The sequence below is a fragment of the Salvelinus alpinus genome, chromosome 27, assembly GCF_045679555.1.
Source record: "Salvelinus alpinus chromosome 27, SLU_Salpinus.1, whole genome shotgun sequence".
Taxonomy (NCBI): domain Eukaryota; kingdom Metazoa; phylum Chordata; class Actinopteri; order Salmoniformes; family Salmonidae; genus Salvelinus; species Salvelinus alpinus.
The window spans coordinates 33463384-33484158 of NC_092112.1; the positions used below are offsets into that span (position 1 = coordinate 33463384).

Genomic DNA, 20775 nt, shown 5'->3' on the forward strand with positions numbered 1-20775 from the left:
CACCAGCTGGTCGAATGTGAGGGTGGTGTCTCTACAGGCCAACTCCCGACGAACGTCCTCGCGTAGACTGCAGCAATAATGGTCGATCAGGGCCCTGTCGTTCCATCCCGCGCCGGCAGCCAGGGTCCAAAACTCCAGGGCGAACTCCTGGGCGCTCCTCGTCCCCTGCCTCAGATGGAAGAGGCGTTCACCCGCCGCTCTACCCTCGGGCGGGTGGTCGAAAACTGTGAACTCCTCAAACTGGTCCAACGCCGCATCTCCCTCTCTCCACACAGCGTTGGTCCATTCCAGGGCTTTCCCGGTGAGGCACGAGACGAGGTCAGACACCCTCTCACGGCCCGAAGGAGCCAGGTGGACGGTTGCCAGGTATAAGTCTAGCTGCAACAGGAACCCCTGGCAGTTCACAGCCGACACATCGTATTCCTGGGGAAGGGAGAGACGAATCCCACTGGGACCAGGAGAAGGAGGGGCGCGTAGTGGAGACCCCGGTTGTGCTGGTGGAAGGCGCTGGTAGAACTCCCTGTCTCTCCCAGCGGTCCATTGTCTGGACAACGCGGTCCATGGTGGTGCCAAGATGGAGGAAGGGGTGCGTACTGGCGGCAGAGAAGTCAGGTGCAGGAGAGCAAAAACTGTGTTACAACAGAGCAGTTTAATAATAAAAATCACCGTAAACATAACAATAAATACAATGGGTACAAAACCCGTCGCACACCAGAAATAACTTGCACAAGCACTTACAGTAAACAATTCCGGACAAGGACATGGGGGGGAACAGAGGGTTAAATACACAACATGTAATGATGGAATTGAAACCAGGTGTGTGGGAAGACAAGACAAAACAAATGGAAAATGAAAAGTTGATCGATGATGGCTAGAAGACCGGCGACGCCGACCGCCAAACACCGCCCGAACAAGGAGAGGAACCAACTTCGGCGGAAGTCGTGACAGTAGTTTACTCCATGCTTGAAATTCACTACTCGACTGAGGAACCTTACAGAGGTTGTATGTATGGGGAAATCTTTCAAAAATCATGTTGACCCCTGCAACTTATTATGTGATTTGTTATGCCAATTTTTTCTCATGAACTAATTTAGGCTTGCCATAACAAAGGGGTAAATAATTTTACAACCAATACATTTAAGTTATTTCTATTTCATTTTCATTTGTAAACATTTATAGAATGTACTTTTCACTTTCACATTATGGAGTATTTGTCTATGCAGATCAATGACAAAGAAAATCCAAATTAAATCAATTTCAATTCCACTTTGTAACACAACGAAGGTGAATACTTATTATAGGCACTGCAAGTAGATATCAGGTAAATAGCATCTGAAACAGTAATGTAATATAAAGGGTTACTTTAACAGTCTTCCTCTTTTCTATGTGGACCTCAGGCTCTCCAGCTGGGCTCGGACATTCTCCCCCAGTACAAGCAGGAGGCGCCCAAGACGCCACCCCACATCATCCTCCATTACTGCACCTTTAAGACCACCTGGGACTGGGTCATCCTCATCCTCACCTTCTACACAGCCATCATGGTACCCTACAATGTCTCTTTCAAGACCAAGCAGAACAATTTGGCCTGGCTCGTGCTGGACAGCGTGGTAGATGTCATCTTCCTTGTGGACATTGTGCTCAACTTCCACACCACCTTCGTTGGGCCTGGTGGAGAGGTCATTTCGGACCCAAAGCTGATTCGAATGAACTACCTGAAGACCTGGTTCGTCATTGACCTGCTGTCCTGCCTGCCCTACGACATCATCAATGCCTTTGAAAACGTAAATGAGGTAGGCCCTGAACATACTTGAAATGTTGTTCTCCATAGTTTTTGACCAAGGGCATACTCAATCAGTATACCCTTTTAACATTTTTGTCCTCAGAAAGATTGATCTGAATTATGGTCCCCCAGTCAAATCAGAGAGTAGAAGGGGAGGCTCAGTTAAGTCTAGGTATGTCAGAGAAGCACAGTGATATATTTACTTTTAGTCTTAGCTTGATTGTTTCCCAGGCAACATGCATCATTTCCCTTCTGAGGCTTACTAGTAGGTGAATCCTCAGCATGGGTGGAATGCAATTAAGCATCAAAATTACTCTGAGCCAATATTTCAATAATGGGGTGCTTTTCGGTGACATCTGGGGCTTGGGATATTGTTCAATCAATTTTGATGCACTTAAAGTCCAATAGACAGAGTCTTGCTTTGGCATGTGGGAATCAACATGGACGGCAAGCTCTTGTCTCTGTCAGTATTGCCCTTTTAATTCCTGTATGAATGGGAGAAGATGTATAGAAAGGTTATTAGCCTAACAATAAATGCAGTCTCTCTTCCATAGCTGCCCACATACCTTTCCTTCATGCTTATATGGGAAAACATATATACAATACAATAAATGTGTGGGATATACTATTTACACTGAACAAAAATATAAACACAACATGTAAAGTGTGTGTCACATGTTTCATGAGCTGAAATAACAGATCCCAGAAATGTTCCACACGCACAAAGCTTAGTAATGGTTGCTGTTAATGGGCCTCTGTAGGCCTATGTAGATATTCCATTAAAAATCAGACGTTTCCAGCAACAATAGTCATTTACAACATTAACAATGTCTACACTGTATTTCTGATCAATTTTATGTTATTTTAATGGGCAATTTTTAAAAATGTTCTTTCAAAAACAAGGACTTTTCTAAGTGACCCCAAACTTTTGAACGGTAGTACACACACACACACACACACACACACACACACACACACACACACACACACACACACACACACACACACACACACACACACACACACACACACACACACACAAACACACAAACACACAAACAAACAAGACAATCACAATATAATAAACCACAGGCACCAAAAAGGCAGACCATATGCTATCCTGGGCATTTCCCTCTCTGCCACCTACTTTAATCTTACCACTTACTTTTGAGACATGCTATTATTTAGCAATTTTTTCAGTGAGAACTTTAAACTACCTATAGAGGTTATACATTTCAAATTCTTTGGAAGATTATTCCAAAGAATGGCAGCTGAGTATAAAAACGTTTCTTTCCCCATACCACTTTTAAATCTAAAAGGAACAACGTCAGTTTCACTCCTTCTAGTTGAGTAGTTATGGTTATCCCTTACTAAGTTAAAGTAGTTACACAAGTATCTGGGGACCATACTGTGGACAATCTTATGTACAAGACACAATTTTATCTGAGCAACTCTCTCCTCCTCTTTAAGCCATCTAAGCCTTTCAAAGTGGGAATAGTCAAGATGCGTAAGTGCTGGAAGTTTAAGAATAATCCTGACTAATTTGTTCTGAGATGTCTGCAATTTATTTTTTAATATCTGGGGGGCACTATTGTACCAGTAAGAGCATGCATAGTCAAAGTGGCACTGAACAAGAGCTCCTACCAATGTCCCCATTGCATTCTTATCGAGATATTTGGAGGTCCTAGCCAGGAACCTAATTTTATGGTTCACTTTGGCGATAACATTTTGTGCCATGCTCTCCCCTGTCAGATGGTTATCTAGCACACATCCAAGATACTAAACATATTATTTTGCTGTGACTACTATGTCACCTACTACCACCTTAAAATCTGGGGATTTCCTCAGTTTCACTTTGGACCCGAACAAGATGGACTCTGTTTTTCCAAGGTGAAGTGACAGCTTATTGTCATACAGCCATTTACTGACATTCAGAAGTTCAGCACTGAGGACTTTCTCAACCACTTTTTTGTCTTTGTGGGAAACCAACAGTGCAGAATCATCCGCATATAGTAAAAGGTCACATGTACAGGCAGATTTCAGATCATTTATATACAATAGAAATAAAAGTGGACCCAGCACACTCCCTTGGGGTACCCCACAGTTCAAGATTTTGGGTTTAGACAGGGTCCCATCCACATCCACCATCTGTTTTCTTCCTTGCAGGTAAGAGCTGAACCATTTTCCTGCTAAGTTGTTAAAGCCCATGGCCCTTAGTTTGATTAACAGAATGTCATGATCCACTGTATCGAACGCCTTTTGGAGATCTAACATAACCATACCTAAAAATCACCCTCCATCTACTTCCTTATGTAATCAGCCAGATATAGTAGACAGGTGTCAGTGGAATGGGATTTCCTGAAGCCAGATTGGAGCTCATAGAATAGGTTATGTAAGGAAATATAACTGTCAATCTGCTTGAACATAATCTTTTCCATGACCTTCGATAAAGCACACAGGATTGAGACAGGAAGATAGTTTCCATGATCTAACTTATTCCCTTTTTATATAAAGAAATGACCCTTGCAAGTTTTAGTTCACTGGGAAAACAGCCTAGTTCAATAGACAGATTCACAATGTGAGTTACACAGGGGGTGATAATTACCGCAGCATCCTTTAGAAATCTGTCAGTAATGTTGTCAAGACCAGTTGCTTTGGAAAGGTCAAGTTCTTTCAGCCTCTCTAGCACAGTTGACTCAGACACCTTTTCAAATGAAAAATCAGTTACTTGAATCCCCTGCTGTGAGTAAAACTGCTGGACATGACTCTCCCCATAGCAACCTGATTGACAAGGTAACTTGCTAACTAATGTATTAGCTTTAGTTGTAAAATAGCTATTCAGACTGTCTGCAACCATGGTCTTGTCTGATGTAACCTTTCCTCCAATGTCCAAGCTGAGATTGAGAGCTTTGGTCTTTAATATGTTACTGTAACCTAACAGCTTCAGACACTTCCATCATTTACTCAGATTGTTCCTATTTTCAACTATTTTGTCATTAAAATATTATTTCTTGGCCTTCTGTATCATCTTGTTGACCTCATTTCTTAATTTCTTATAGTCTATAAATATATAATCTGCCCTGGATTTCCTAAACTCCAGAAAGTGTTCATTTCTATGCTTAATTGCCTTTAAAATGTTATAATTTATCCATGGTTCTGTTCTTTGCTTAATTCTAACCTGTTTTACTGGAGCCTGCTTATCTACAGCATTATTTAAAACAATTATTTAATATTGCCCCAGGATTTCTCCACCTCTTTGCATTTCAATACAGCAGACCAGTCTAATTTGCTCAGACAATTAACAAAAATATCTGCACTATAATTTATCATAGCCCTAATTTTTATTAAGTTATGATAATTAATAACTGTTTTCTGAACCTTCCTACTACAGAAAATGATGGAATGATCACTGAGCCCATAGTTTACAACCCCACTGTTTGATATCCTTGATCTATCCGACACCCAACACAAGGTCAATGATGGTTTGGGTAGGACAGACCCTTTTGGGCTCATTAATCAGCTGGTATAAAGCAAATAGATTACAACAATTATTAAGAGCTTTAAAAGTAGCATGGCCTTTTTGAGCATATCTGTATTAAAATCACCAGTAACAATAACCTCTGATTTAAGTCTGTACAGTTGGAACAAGTCTCCTCCAACAATTCATCAAACTTGTACTGGTCTGGTGGTCTATAATAGATTCCAACTATAATAGCTTTACATTTCAGTAATAAAATGTCCCACCACACAGCTTCAATCTCATCATGGTTTAAATCTGATCTATAGTTGAACCGAATATCAGATTTTACATAAATACAAACTCCCCTGCTTGTGTGATTGCGGACTCTTCTAATTACTACATAATTTTCAACTTCAATTTCAGCTTTTTTTAATCCAACGATGTTTCGGTAAAGCAAAGCTCTCCCACCTTACAGTTACTAGAGAGTAGGCGAATTTCCTCAATCTTAGGAAGAAGACCTCTAACATTGAGATTACATTTTCTATAGTTAAGTTCTCCTCCTCTGTTGGAACTGTCAGCTGAAATTGTTCACTTGAGATGAGTGTTGACTCTGTGCAGTCCAATCGCCGCAATGAAGCTCCTTCCAGGATTCGCACTCGCATTTGAAAGAGATGGTCGTTGCTCTTTCCCTTCTGACCCTCTAAATTATAGCGAATGGATTTATCGCTAGAAAACGGGCCGGGGCACTGATGGACATCTCCAGACAGCAACAGGCATATGGTAATTATTAGGTTTCCACCATCTATTTGGCGTTTTCCCTTGACCATAATTGCCCTTTTGGAGGCCAAAATGGCCAAAATGCTTAGTGCCAATCTGGTCTTCGAACCTCATCTTCTGATTAAAACCGCATACTGTGTCAAAAGGACATCGACTTGATGTACAAAAGGGGACAGTATCGATACACGTTAATATAAAAGTGTGGATAAAAAACGCTGCCAACACGCCAAACTTTCCGGCTGCCATCTTGAAAAGCAGTGTGCTTAAACTAATAAAACACCCCAAAAAAAAAAATCTGGTCTATATTGAATACATCATTTAAACATTCACAGTGTAGGTTGGAAAACGTATGTTAACCCCTAGGCTAATGACTTCTTCAAAAGCAATTAGAGTCAGGAGTCAGCTAACCTGGAGTCCAATCAACGAGATGAGATTGGAGATGTTGGTTTGAGCTGCCTTGCCCTATAAAAAACACTCACAACATTTGAGTTTGCTATTCACAAGAAGCATTGCATGATGTGAACCATGCCTCGAACAAAAGAGATCTCAGAAGACCTAAGATGAAGAATTGTTGACTTGCATAAAGCTGGAAAGGGTTACAAAAGTATCTCTAAAAGCCTTGATGTTCATCAGTTAAGACAAATTGTCTATAAATGGAGAAAGTTGAGCACTGTTGCTACTCTCCCTAGGAGTGGCCGTCCTGCAAAGATGACTGCAAGAGCACAGCGCAGAATGCTCAATGAGATTAAGAAGAATCCTAGAGTGTCAGCTAAAGACTTACAGAAATCTCTGAAACATGCTAACATCTATGTTGACGAGTCTACGATATGTAAAACACTAAACAAGAATGGTGTTCATGGGAGGACGCCACGGAAGAAGCCACTGCTGTCCAAAAAAAACATTGCTGCATGTCTGAAGTTTGCAAAAGTGCACCTGGATGTTCCACAGCGCTACTGGCAAAATATTCTGTGGACAGATGAAACTACATTTGAGTTGTTTGGAAGGAACACACAAAAAAAGTCACAGCACACCAACATCAAAACCTCATCCCAACTGTAAAGTTGGTGGAGGGAGCATCATGGTTTGGGACTGCTTTGCTGCCTCAGGGCCTGGACAGCTTGCTATCGTCAATGAAAAAATGAATTCCCAGGAGAATGTTAGGCTATCTGTCCGCCAATTGAAGCTCAACAGAAGTTGGGTGATGCAACAGGACAACGACCCAGAACACAGAAGTAAATCAACAGAAGAAAATACCCCTTCGGGAGTGGCCTAGACAGAGTACTGACCTCAACCCGATTGAGATGCTGTGGCATGACCTCAAGACAGCAGTTCACACCAGACATCCCAAGAATATTGCTGAACTGAAACAGTTTTGTAAAGAGGAATGGTCCAAAATTCCTCCTGACCGTTGTGCAGGTTTGATCCGCAACTACAGAAAACATTTGGTTGAGGTTATTGCTGCCAAAGGAGGGTCAACCAGTTATTAAATCCAAGGGTTCACATACTTTTTCCACCTGCACGGTGAATGTTTACAATAAAGACATGAAGAACATAAAGACATTTGTGTTATTAGTTAAGCAGTGTCACGGCTTTCTTCCTGGGATGAAGGAGAGGACCAAAATGCAGCGCGGCTAGTGTTCAACATGTTTAATTAGACGAATAAACGGTAACACTAATACAAATAAAAAAATAACAAATGTGAAAACCGAGACAGCCCTATCTGGTGCAGACAAAACCCAGAGACAGGAAACAATCACCCACAAAATCCCAACACAAAACAAGCCTCCTATATATGATTCTCAATCAGGGACAACAATTGACAGCTGCCTCTGATTGAGAACCATATTAGGCTGGACACAGAAACAGACAAACTAGACACACAACATAGAATTCCCACCCAGCTCACGTCCTGACCAACACTAAACAAGCAAAACACATAAGAACTCTGGTCAGGACGTTACAAGCAGACTGTGTTAGTCTATTGTTGTGACCTAGATGAAGATCAGATGAAATTGTATGACCAATTTATGCAGAAATCACGTACTTTTTCTTGCCACTGTATATGGAAAAACACAATTTTCTTAAAGTTTTGTTTTGCAATACATTTTATATTCGTTTTACCTTTAAAGTTATTCAAGATAATTTGTGTGGATAAAAATATGGATGGGCTTGCTTTAAATTGGACAGGCACTGAAATGTGCTACTTAGGCCTTGGGGCCATGGAAACCCTTCATATGCACCCCTTAGGACATTGCAGAAGCTGCTAGACCTTTATATCAGTGTGAGTGCAATATAGGCTCTGGGAAGAGAAACATAGGGAGCGAGAGTCAGGACAGAGATGGAGACAAATGTGGATGGAGATAATTCGGAAGCTGGGAGCAGGGGTGAGTAAAGAATGATTGGAATGAAGAGGTGTGTGGAAATGCAGAGCAAGAGGGAACGGGTAAGAGCACCAGAGGTGTAAAGGAGAGAGAATATTGGAGTATTCATAGTTTACATTACAGAAACTGGACTCTGGAATGGAGAGAGGAGACTCATGGGAAATCAATATTGCCTCTCGTTATTCTGTCTCAAAGCTTTGTCCACCCAGAGCCCTGCAAGATGTGTTTCCACTGAGTGGGATCTCATACAAAAGACCACAGCAGTCCAGGAGCACACACCAGCTGTGAGAATGTCACTCCTCAATTATTGTCACCCTCACAGACACAATAGTGGTCGACCTTAAATGTGTCATCCTTTGGCTGACACTAGCTTATACACATTTTGTCGGCAAGTCGTTTCAACTGCCACTCCCAGACAACACATTTTGGTGAATGTTTAAATCAGTGCATTAATTGTTTTAAAAGCATTTTTGGTGCTGTTCATATTTTTATTAGTCTCCTGCCTATTCTGTGTGCACGTGACGGTATGCATGTGAATGGGGTTAGTTTGTGTTTGTTTGCAAATTCAAAGCAGTGTAGGCCTCAGGTCCTGAGTGCTGAGCGCTCTCCATCCCACACACACATATTTATGTTCGTCCCATAGGGCAATCTCACACAGTCCACACACAGTCATTTGAGGTCAACTTTAATATTTCAAGTGTTACAGAGGCAATTTGCAGTTCAAACAATAACAAAGCGACCACCCTGCCTCCGTTTTGGTAAAGAGCTAAGGGATGGGGCTGGAGAAATGTAACCACTCTCAAATTCATAGACCGAGCTATGGCTGCAAATAATGACCATCCATCAGATAAAATGAACCATGTTTTGAGGCTATGCAGTGTTTGTTTAGAATACAATTGTTTGACAACGATGATGTACAACAAGCTTATATTTTGGGTTCTGATGTGGTACGGCAGTTTAACTAAGCTCATGGGGCACAATAAGTGAAATACTTTAAGAAACAATGGGTGCACGGTATATCATTCACTTAAAGCTAGAACACTTAGTAGCTACATCCCTTTTTGGACTTATAAATGAATGATATAGACCCATTGATTCTTGAAGAATATAACTTAAATGCTTCATGAGCTTAGTTCAACTGTCATACCCCATCAGATCCCAAAATATAAGCTTGTTTTACTCTTTGTAAGCAATGTAAATAAACACTGTAGCCTCAAAACATGATTACATTAATGTTGATATCATGGATGGTCAGTCCTTGCATTTTTATTTAATTTAACCTTTATAAAACTTGGCAAGTCAGTTAAGAACAAATTCTTATTTACAATCACGGCCTATCAAAAGGTTAATGGCCTCCTGTGGGGATGGGGGCTGGGATTAAAAATAAAAATATAGGACAAAACACATCACGACAAGAGATACCACATCCATAGCCCTGTATATGAATGTGAGAGTGGTTACATTTCTCCAGGCCCATCCTGCAGCTTTTTACCAAAACAGAGGCGGGGTTAATGCTGTTACATTCTCCAGCAAGAAAACCAATTTTTTTTGCTAAAACAGAAGGGGGAACTAACAAAGAGTCACTGACAACAACCAAAATGAAACAGGTGGGGTTTTAAGACAATCATTGGGTGTCCATTGAAAGTTGACTACCAACAATAGCTAGGACCTAAAAGACACCCACCATGAGCATCCACTAAATTTGCCCAAGAGGCAAACAAAATAAAAAACCTACACCAAACTTAAAGATAGGAAGCAAACCAAAAAGTGGAGCAAAACAAAAACAGGGAAGATCAGATAAAGGATTATTGTTGTTTCTTCAAAATAGGGAGAGCCAACTGAAGGTGGTAACCATCCACATCTCTCAAGCCAACTGGAGCACTGGGCCAGCTGCTCTTAAATATCACCTGTATGACAAGCCAGCACAGGTGTAAAACATACTGCCTAAAGAGGTGACATCCAAACCTCAAAATATAAATGGAAGAACCAAAGACTGTAACAACGCTTTGAACTAAGGATTCTAGCTTAAAAAGCAGATTGCCCCTTTAATAACATGGGTTATATACAATAATGATGTAAGCACCGTAAATAGTTGTAGATCTCTGCCAAGATGGTGAATGAGTTACTTTTGTTTTACTCTATTTTAGTTTGATGATTTACAAACAGCTATCATCGCAATGTGCAAAAATACTGTATTGCAGCAGCATGTATGTCACTTTCGCTGGAATAAATGTCGGACCAAGGAGCAGCGGATGATGAGTTACACATTATTTATTAGAAAGTGAAACTAAGCAAAGACAAAAACAAATAAACGAACCGTGACTACAGCGTTGCTACGTGCACTAACTCAAAACAATATCCCATAAACACAGGTGGAAAAAGGCTACCTAAATATGATCCCCAATTAGAGACAACGATTACCAGCTGCTTCTAATTGGGAATCATACACAATCACCAACATAGAAAACCAAACCTAGAACCCCACATAGAAATAATAAACTAGACTAACCCCCCAGTCACGCCCTGACCTACTCTACCATAGAAAATAAGGACTATCTATGGTCAGGACGTGACAATGTACCTATTAAGCGTTTGTTTTCATGGTGACCATGAGGGGGCGATGAATTTGTATGCAGATTTATAGTACAGTATACAGTGTTAAAATGTGTTGTATGCCATACAATCACAACCATTACAAACCCATTTTGAATTAAGTTCCAACCAATCGATATGAAATGTTAGGGTTACTTAGGTCAACTTTGTGCACTGTGAAGGCTGTTCTGTGGACAGAAGATGTCACCTATTGATGTAAAAAGCATAAAAGGTGTCACTATTGTCAAAACCCACTTTCAGACATTGAAAACTTGGTCCTCTATTTATTTCAAAACACAAGGTGTGAAATCACTGCTTCCCTACTCTGTTGGCTGCATTACAGAAACAACTCACTGATTCCAGACCATTATTGAGTGTTGTATAAGAGAGACAACCCACTCAAGAGTGAATTATAGATGTCTGAGAGGGAGTGCTCTGTTGCTTTTACTCTTTATGAGTTACAATTGGAGTAAAATGAAAGTTATACCGTGTGTAGATTGGAACTACTAACCTCTTGATTAACAGTATTGATTCATTCATCGCAGGGTCCTGCTTGACTTAGGAGATGCTTGACTTCACTAAAGAGAGGCATATCCCCTTGCCTCAACATATTATTAATAAATACAAATGGCTTCTTAATGATGCAATTAGCTTAATCATTCCCTTATTGAAGAAATGGCAATATTGGTGTATAGTGACTGGTATTCATGCCTAATGAAAGATACATTTTCCAGCAGACGTCACCACATATCAAGTGAATTTAAGCAGTTTTGTGTGGGGGTTGAACAATATAAAGTTTCAATAGATTTAAAAAAATATATATTAAGGTAAATAGATAATATACAGTAGTAGATAGATCATGTATAGAAAGATATCCTCCCATGATCAAACGAGCCTACCTAGGCTTTCCTCAATTGGTGAACTTCTGTAGTGTCCTGCTAATGTAAGTTGTTATATTAACTCGTGATTTTTTGTTCATTTAGGTGCTATCCCCTATCTCTCTCTCTCTCCTGTTTTTATTGAATTAATTTGAATATGAATACCAAATGTCAAGTGTGTACGAGTGATAATAAATATTTTGTCTGTATGTTTCTGTGAAGGATCCCATCTCAGACTCTTCGGCAGTGGGGCACCTGCGAGAGTCATCCAGTTCGCAGAGGAACGCCACAAGGGCAGAAGACTCAGTTCTCCCAGTAAGCAGATTTTCCCTTCCCCTCTGTGGCCTTGACATGCCTGTCTATGTACCTTCACTTAGGCTGTGACCGGATTCTCGTACTTGCGTGTATAGTATGTCCTGTTTAGTAGGCTTTTTGAGTATGCGAGAATAGAGAGTTTTCTAGTGAAAAGTACTAAAATTGGAGTGTGTTTTAAGTGCTGGGATGTCATACTTTTGGTATTTTCATCTTGTATGAATTTACTCCACATTCAAGGAAGAGAGTCCTCTTTTCAGACCCATGTGTCTGACAACAGCTGATGATCACATAAGGGAGAGGCTGTAAAAAAAGAAATATAATAATAATAATCGCAGAGAACAACACGATTCATTGCACAACAGACATCACTTCCTCAGTATTAATGAGCAATAGTATGTTGATATTTGTCACTTACTATATACTGTTCACATCTTTACCAGAATTTTCTAAATAGTATGTATTATGGTTAGTACACACATAAGCTATACTACTAGTAAGCAGCTATGCTATATAGAATTCAGTCACAGCGTTTGTCTCAACTCCTCTATCAGGTTTGGGGTCGGTTCCTTTTCAAGTCGGTCAATTCAGGAAGTCAACTGAAATTCCGATGTTCCTAATTGCTTGAGGATGGTTGTAATAGGGATTTCAATTTACTTTAGATTGACTGACTAGATTGACTGACTTTAAATGGTATTGACCCCAGTCTTGGTTGCCACTCATAGCTAATGCTATATTGCGGCATTTCCTTCGCTTAGTTTTTTGAGCATCAAAAATGTAGAGAACCTTATTTGTGAAAGTTTTATTATGCTACAGCTACAGTCAGGTATTGGCACAAAATGTTTTGACTTTTAAATTAATGATATATAGTCATTGATTCTTGATGAATATAACTTGAGCTTAGTACAACTGCCTTACCCCATCCCCCTCTTCAAAGGGGGTGACACTCTAGACCACAGGTGTCAAACTCATTCCACGGGGGGCCGAGTGTCTGCGGGTTTTCGCTCCTCCCTTGTACTTGATTGATGAATTAACATCACTAATTAGTTAGGAACTCCCCACACCTGGTTGTCTAGGGCTTTATTGAAAGGAAAAACCAAAAACCTGCAGACACTAGGCCCTCCGTGGAATGAGTTTGACACCCCTGCTCTAGACCCAAACTGCTACAGACCTATATCTATCTTACCCTGGCTTTCTAAGGTCTTCGAAAGCCAAGTTAACAAACAGATTACCGACCATTTCGAATCCCACCGTACCCTCTCCGCTATGCAATCTGGTTTCAGAGCTGGTCATGGGTGCACCTCAGCCACGCTCAAGGTCCTAAACGACATCATAACCGCCATCGATAAGAGATGGCATTACTGCGCAGCCTTATTCATCGACCTGGCCAACGCTTTCGACTCTGTCAATCACCACATTCTTTTTGGCAGACTCGACAGCCTTGGTTTCTCAAATGATTGCATCGCCTGGTTTACCAACTACTTCTCTGATAGAGTTCAGTGTGTCAAATCGGAGGGCCTGTTGTCCGGACCTCTGGCAGTCTCTATGGGGGTGCCACAGGGTTCAATCCTCGGGCCGACTCTCTTCTCTGTATACATCAATGATGTTGCTCTTGTTGCTGGTGATTCTCTGATACACCTCTACGCAGACGACACCATTCTATATACTTCTGGCCCCTCTTTGGACACTGTGTTAACTAACCTCCAGATGAGCTTCAATGCCATACAACTCTCCTTCCGTGGCCTCCAACTGCTCTTAAACGCAAGTAAAACTAAATGCATGCTATTCAACCGATCACTGCCCGCACCTGCTCGCCCATCCAGCATCACTACTCTGGACGGTTCTGACTTAGAATACGTGGACAACTACAAATACCTAGGTGTCTGGTTAGACTGTAAACTCTCCTTCCAGACTCACATTAAGCATCTCCAATCCAAGATTAAATCTAGAATCGGCTTCCTATATCGCAACAAAGCATCCTTCACTCATGCTGCCAAACATAACCTCATAAAACTGACCATCCTACCGATCCTCGACTTCGGTGATGTCATCTATAAAATAGCCTCCAACACTCTACTCAACAAACTGGATGCAGTATATCACAGTGCCATCCGTTCTGTCACCAAAGCCCCATACACTACCCACCATTGCGACCTGTACGCTCTCGTTGGTTGGCCCTCGCTTCATACTCGTCGCCAAACCCACTGGCTCCAGGTCATCTACAAGTCTTTGCTAGGTAAAGCCCCGCCTTATCTCAGCTCACTGGTCACCATAGCATCACCCACTCGTAGCACGCGCTCCAGCAGGTATATCTCACTGGTCGGTCACCCCCTAAGCCAATTCCTCCTTTGGTCGTCTTTCCTTCCAGTTCTCTGCTGCAAATGACTGGAACGAACTGCAAAAATCTCTGAAGCTGGAAACACTTATCTCCCTCACTAGCTTTAAGCACCAGCTGTCAGAGCAGCTCACAGATTACTGCACCTGTACATAGCCCATCTATAATTTAGCCCAAACAACTACCTCTTTCCCTACTGTATTTATTTATTTATTTAGCTCCTTTGCACCCCATTATTTCGATTTCTACTTTGCACATTCTTCCACTGTAAATCTACCATTCCAGTGCTTTACTTGCTATATTGTATTTACCTCGCCACCATGGCCTTTTTTTGCCTTTACCTCCCTTATCTCACCTCATTTGCTCACATTGTATATATACTTATTTTTCTACTGTATTATTGACTGTATGTTTTGTTTATTCCATGTGTAACTCTGTGTTGTTGTATGTGTCGAATTGCTATGCTTTATCTTGGCCAGGTCGCGGTTGCAAATGAGAACTTGTTCTCAACTAGCCTACCTGGATAAATAAAGGTGAAATAATAAATTTTTTAAAAGAATCAGAACCAACAATGTACAGTAAAGCTTGAACATGGTTAAAACTATAATGTGGATGTCATGGACTGTCAGTCCTATTAGAGTCTGAGAGGTGTTACATTTCCTTAGCCCCTTTCCTGTGCTGTATACCAAAAAGAGTGGTGGGGTAGCCGTTTCATTGATTTTCGAATTGCAGACTGTAGCTTTGAAAGATTCTGGTCTATGCCTAGTAAAGTCAGCATTTCCCTACTGTAAGAAAGGAATTGGTACTATGTTGCTGTATGGGAGTGTGTATGTACCGTATTGTCTTCTGTCGTTGTCACTGTCTGGTACAGTGGGCTACTACTGTATATCTCTTTACCCTAAAGGGATTGACCCCAAACAATGATAATGACTAGCACATGAATAACCTATCCATCTACAGCAATAGTCAACATGATGTATGTGGTAGTACACATTGGTGGAGGGTGTAGTGACTGAGTTATTACTGAATGTAATTATTAATGGATAATTATTCATGGGTAATGGAATACACATGGCACTAAATATAATTTAAGTAGCCCATTGAGCTTAGGGGCTACATTAATTACAAATAAGGCATAAAGAGGATAGTTGACCATGGAAGCATTGAAGAAGTTAGGACAATGGGATCTCTAATGTACAAGCGACAGGGGCAAACATGTTATTTTTTTATGCTACCTGTCATGAAGAGAGATCAGAAGTACAGGAGTTGGAGGAATTCATCCATACAGTCCCCATATAAACTCATATATTTCCATCCAAATACATGAAATTGTGTTTTTACTGAACCTGTTTACTGATTTAGATCAGATTTCTGCTGTGTAATCATGGCCCCTTCTAGAGATGTGGGGCTGAGTAAACCTCAGTCGCAGCTGATTCAAGGCTCTCATTAGAGTTTAGTATTTGTTTTACAGTTTGCTTCAGTGCTTTTTAATTGCACTGAGTCCATAGGACAGTATTACAAATACACAGAGAGTTGCATGAGGATTTCACTGACAAATTCCCTGTCCTCATGAAATTGTGCCACATAATTTAACAAAAAGAGTGACTATTAGCATGCATTTTTTTCAAGTTGGATTATTTCTAGTTGTCCAGTGTTGTCTAGTGCAGTGGTTCTCAAACTTTTTTGACCCGTGACCCCCAAAAACAAGTGGTTCAAAGCTTGCGCCCGAAGCCCGCAGACCTAGGTCTAAATTGATGTATGAGTGGACCATATTGCAATTGCTCTCTCCCTATCTTTCTCTATATTTATCTCCATCTCCTCTATCGTTCTCCTTTCTCTCTGTCTCTAGGGCCTCAGCAGCCTCTTCAGCTCACTGAAGGTGGTCCGACTTCTCCGCTTGGGCCGCGTGGCCCGGAAGCTTGACCATTACCTGGAGTACGGGGCGGCGGTCTTGGTTCTACTGGTGTGCGTATTCGGCCTGGTGGCCCACTGGCTGGCCTGCATCTGGTACAGCATTGGGGACTACGAGGTCATTGACGAAGTCACCAACACAATCAAGACAGACAGCTGGCTCTACCAGTTGGCCACGAGCATTGGCTCACCCTACCGCTACAACGCCAGCGGCTCTGGCCAGTGGGAGGGCGGCCCAAGCAAGGACACTCTCTACATCTCCTCTCTCTACTTCACCATGACCAGTCTCACCACCATCGGCTTTGGCAACATCGCTCCCACAACAGACGGCGAGAAGATCTTCTCTGTGGCGATGATGATGGTGGGCTGTAAGTATTCATATTTATCTATGACTTTTGTGAAACTAGGTAGGTTATTCTCTTTTACAATAACTAATAGCGCAAAGTTGAAAGGCTCCTCGCCAACTAAAATTCTACATTTCAAGCCAAGAAAGACTACCAATGATCATGTGCAACTACCGGATAGAGTATGGAACATAGTCTAGGGCTGCACAAAGAATCCATTTTTATTTCAAATTGTGATATTGACATGTGCCGTATGCCATTCACCGAGTGGTGCAGCGGTCTAAGGCACTGCATCTCGGTGCAAGCGGTGTCACTACAGTCCCTGATTCGAATCCAGGCTGTATCACATCCTGCCGTGATTGGGAGTCCCATAGGATGGCGCACAATTGGCCCAGCGTTGTCCGGGTTTGGCCGGGGTAGGCCATCATTGTAAATAAGAATTTGTTCTTACCTAGTTAAATTTAAAAAAGGCATATCATAAGAGGCTGCGATTTTTTGAAACCTCACACAGCTACGTGTAAAGCCTTTGACAGTTTACTCCGTTTGTCATCTCTCTCCAGTCTCCCTCTTTCTCCTATTGCGGCTGCTTCCTACTCACACCATGCCCCGCCCCCTGTCACTCAAGCAGGCACAGTTCTGGGTCTGCATACTTATGTTAGCTAGGCCAATGCACGCAGTCAAGAAACAACAACGACTCTGTTTTCAACTTTGCTTCTTCATATAAATCCACATGTTTTCTATGTTATACTGTTAGTTTGTGTATCTTTATCTCTGCAAAACGCCTCCTCATGTGCCTAACACATGAGCTCCACATGTGGTAATGCTAATTACTAACTAACCACTATAGCACTTTCCTTGCTGTTATAAGCATGTATTACCCCTAGCTTCTTCTATAGTTTTTTTCACAGATACATTTTTTGTCAATTGACTGTAATACTGTATGTCCCCTGTTCAAACAGCCTGTTATTTACCTGCTGTTTGCAGACAGACTCATAACCTGTTTTATACAGGTTCCATGACTAGGTCTTGTGCTGGGTTTTTGCAGTTTTTTTACCCCCCTATACAAAAACGGTAAAAACACTCTGTGTGAAAGGGGTTATTGTAAGGCTTATAATATGTTTCATGTCAGGATCGTGATGAGATTATATGAAGACATTATACCCTGCACAGGGAACTTTGAAGCCACAACCTCAGGGCAGTAGGAGCTCAAAAGAGCTGTGGAGAGTAGCGCAAGTCCATACAGCTATGGAGCAATCACCACTTTTGTGCTTACTCATGAAATTAAGAGATAGGCAGTAGGGTTAACACGATCTTTCATGCAGTGGAGTTATCTGAGGGGATTTTTGAGAACATATTTTGATTTGAATCAGAGCAGTTAAAAATAATTAGTAGATCAAGAGGCGCTTGGGTTGCATCATCAAGGCTAGAGGCTTTGGGGATTTCCTGAAACCCCAGCGCAAATTAAGCCATGAGGGACTGATACAATATGGCCTGGCTTTGGATTAGATTAATGAAGGATCAGAGTTGTTGCATTAGGCCAAAGTTGTTGTGTTTAGGGTTTGGCTGGGTTAGGTTGGTAGGGCTAGATTTGTAAAGACGTTCATGGTTTTAGGTGAGGAAAGGAAAGAAAAATCATACTGGAATGCACTAAAATGTGTAAGAAGCGCAAGTTCTCTCACACTTGTTTTTCTGGATGACACAGCATGGTTTTTTTCAACACAAGATTTGTAAAAAAAAAACATATATAAATCTCAGTGTCGGCTGTCCAGCGTGCTATGAATTGAATCCCGGCCAAAATAATGACTTTTCCAGTGTTCTCCTGCAATGTGTGGTTGTGCAGGTAATACTAAATGACTAATCTAATGGCTAATGGTTTACTGTTTTAAGAGTCAAATGAGTAGCATTGATCAATCAGACATTCGGGCTAGTTGCTGTTATATCGGTGCTATAGTGCTGAAGTTCTGCTATACCGATTTAATCGAACCCTTAGAGTTCGGATCCGTCTGACCGCACATCAGATGCATTTTTATTCGACGAAGCGTTCGTTGCCCGACCTGCTATCATACTATGTTCATTAATTGCATTGGTATAAATTGCATATCGGTTCGTGTGAGGAAAAGCTCTGGGGCTTTCGTTCCAAGTTGTTTGTATTTAGATCCCGCTTTAGTCCATCTCTCTCAAAGTCTACAGGGACGGCAGAGATGTTTGTGTGTGTGTGTGTGTGTGTCTACATAAGTGTGGGCGAATACCAACGTCACTGGGACAAGGATGGAGCTCAGGAGACCTGTCCTATCTAATTAATAATAACACATACCTTACGTAACAATCTTCTCAACTCGCCTCTTCCAACATAAACAACACACCACGTTAACACACACACACACACACACACACACACACACACACACACACACACACACACACACACACACACACACACACACACACACACACACACACACACACACACACACACACACACACACACACACACACACATACACACATACATACATACATGCACACACACTTTGAACAGAATAGCCCCGTGGCAATTGGCTGGGGCTCAGCACAACACCTCTGTACTGGCGAGTATTTCATTTTAATTTGAACAGAGGCAATAGAGTACTATATGCTGACTTAGCGAGTCGTATTCTGAGCTGCTCAGTGGTGTCTCACCCACAGAGGGTGTTTATTCTGGGTCACACTGGGAACAGGTATCCCCTGTCTCACAAAAGATCAAGATGGTGATGAGTAAAAGAGGAGCTCTAGTGCCCAGAATATACGGTACTCTATTTAAAAAAAAAAAAAAAAATATTGTACCTTTATTTAACTAGACAAGTCGGTTAAGAACAAATTCTTATTTACAATGACAGCCTACCCCAGCCAAACCTGGACGACGCTGGGCCAATTGTGCGCCGCCCTGCCGGATGTGATACAGCCTGGATTCAAACTAGGGACTGTAGTGAAACCTCTTGCACTGAGATGCAGTGCCTTAGACCGCTGCGCCACTCAGGAGCCTCTGTTCATATTAAAATGGAAGAGAGGTGGCCCTCTTTGGCATCAAATAGGTAGAAACAATGCATTCTGTTCAATTATAAAGCTTTTATGCAAAAACTCCCTCATTACCTAACATTGTTACTAACTTAAAGAAGAAGTACGGGATACCATACCCACTCAGAGGGTTGGCTAACTCTTGAAATTCCTAATAAATCTGTGTTGAGGTAAAATGTAGTCTGTATCTGCTCTGTTCTCTGTTCATAATGAAACAAATAGCTAAACACAAAGAAAAACTAGACCTGTGCACGTAAGGTTTAGAGATAAAGAATGGAGAGATAAACCTGTACTTTGCAATTTACTTTAAAAGATGATTTCTGCTTGAGCCTACATGTTTGAAACCAGGCCCCATGCAGTCACTTAGAATATGTGGTCAATACTGGCCTATAGACCATTTATATGTTAAGCTAGAAAATATTCACAATTGTATTTTAGCAAGCACATTTTTTGTTTTATGTTGGATGCACAGTGATGCCGAAATGTTGGTAAGTACCCATAAATTACTGGGAAATTATATATGGAGTGTGCGACTTTCTTTATTTGGATGCACATTAGTTAACAGCTCAATTGCACTTCACACACATTCAATGTTGTGTGATGTCTTTTGCCCATACCTAGGTTCAGATACATTATTATTTAAATATTTGTATTTTAAGTACTTGTTCTTTGTTTTTTAGTATTTTCAAATAGACTGGCCAAATCAAATACTTATATTTGCAGTATTTCAATGCCTACTTGTAAAACAAAATACAATTTTAGAATGAATTTTTTAAAATACTAATACTACTTAAACTATTTTCAACTATTTTTCCCAAAATAAATGTCAAATACCCTTAAAGGTTGGGCAAAGAGGCAAATGTTTTTATACCATAAATTGATTGATTTACTTTATTTTCCCCAAATGAACTTCAGGTGTGGCAAGTCGAATAAGATAAAGATATATAAAAA

General features: G+C 41.1%; 1 protein-coding gene across 1 annotated transcript in view; it reads left to right on the forward strand.

Moving 5' to 3' along the window:
• The window catches only part of kcnh5a (potassium voltage-gated channel, subfamily H (eag-related), member 5a), a 124484-nt gene that overhangs the window by 53594 nt on the left and 50115 nt on the right, over positions 1-20775 (forward strand). The window contains exons 6-8 of the mRNA XM_071370390.1: positions 1398-1790; positions 12091-12183; positions 16365-16794. Coding sequence (XP_071226491.1) covers positions 1398-1790; positions 12091-12183; positions 16365-16794 — 916 coding nt within the window. The remainder of the gene's footprint in view (positions 1-1397; positions 1791-12090; positions 12184-16364; positions 16795-20775) is intronic.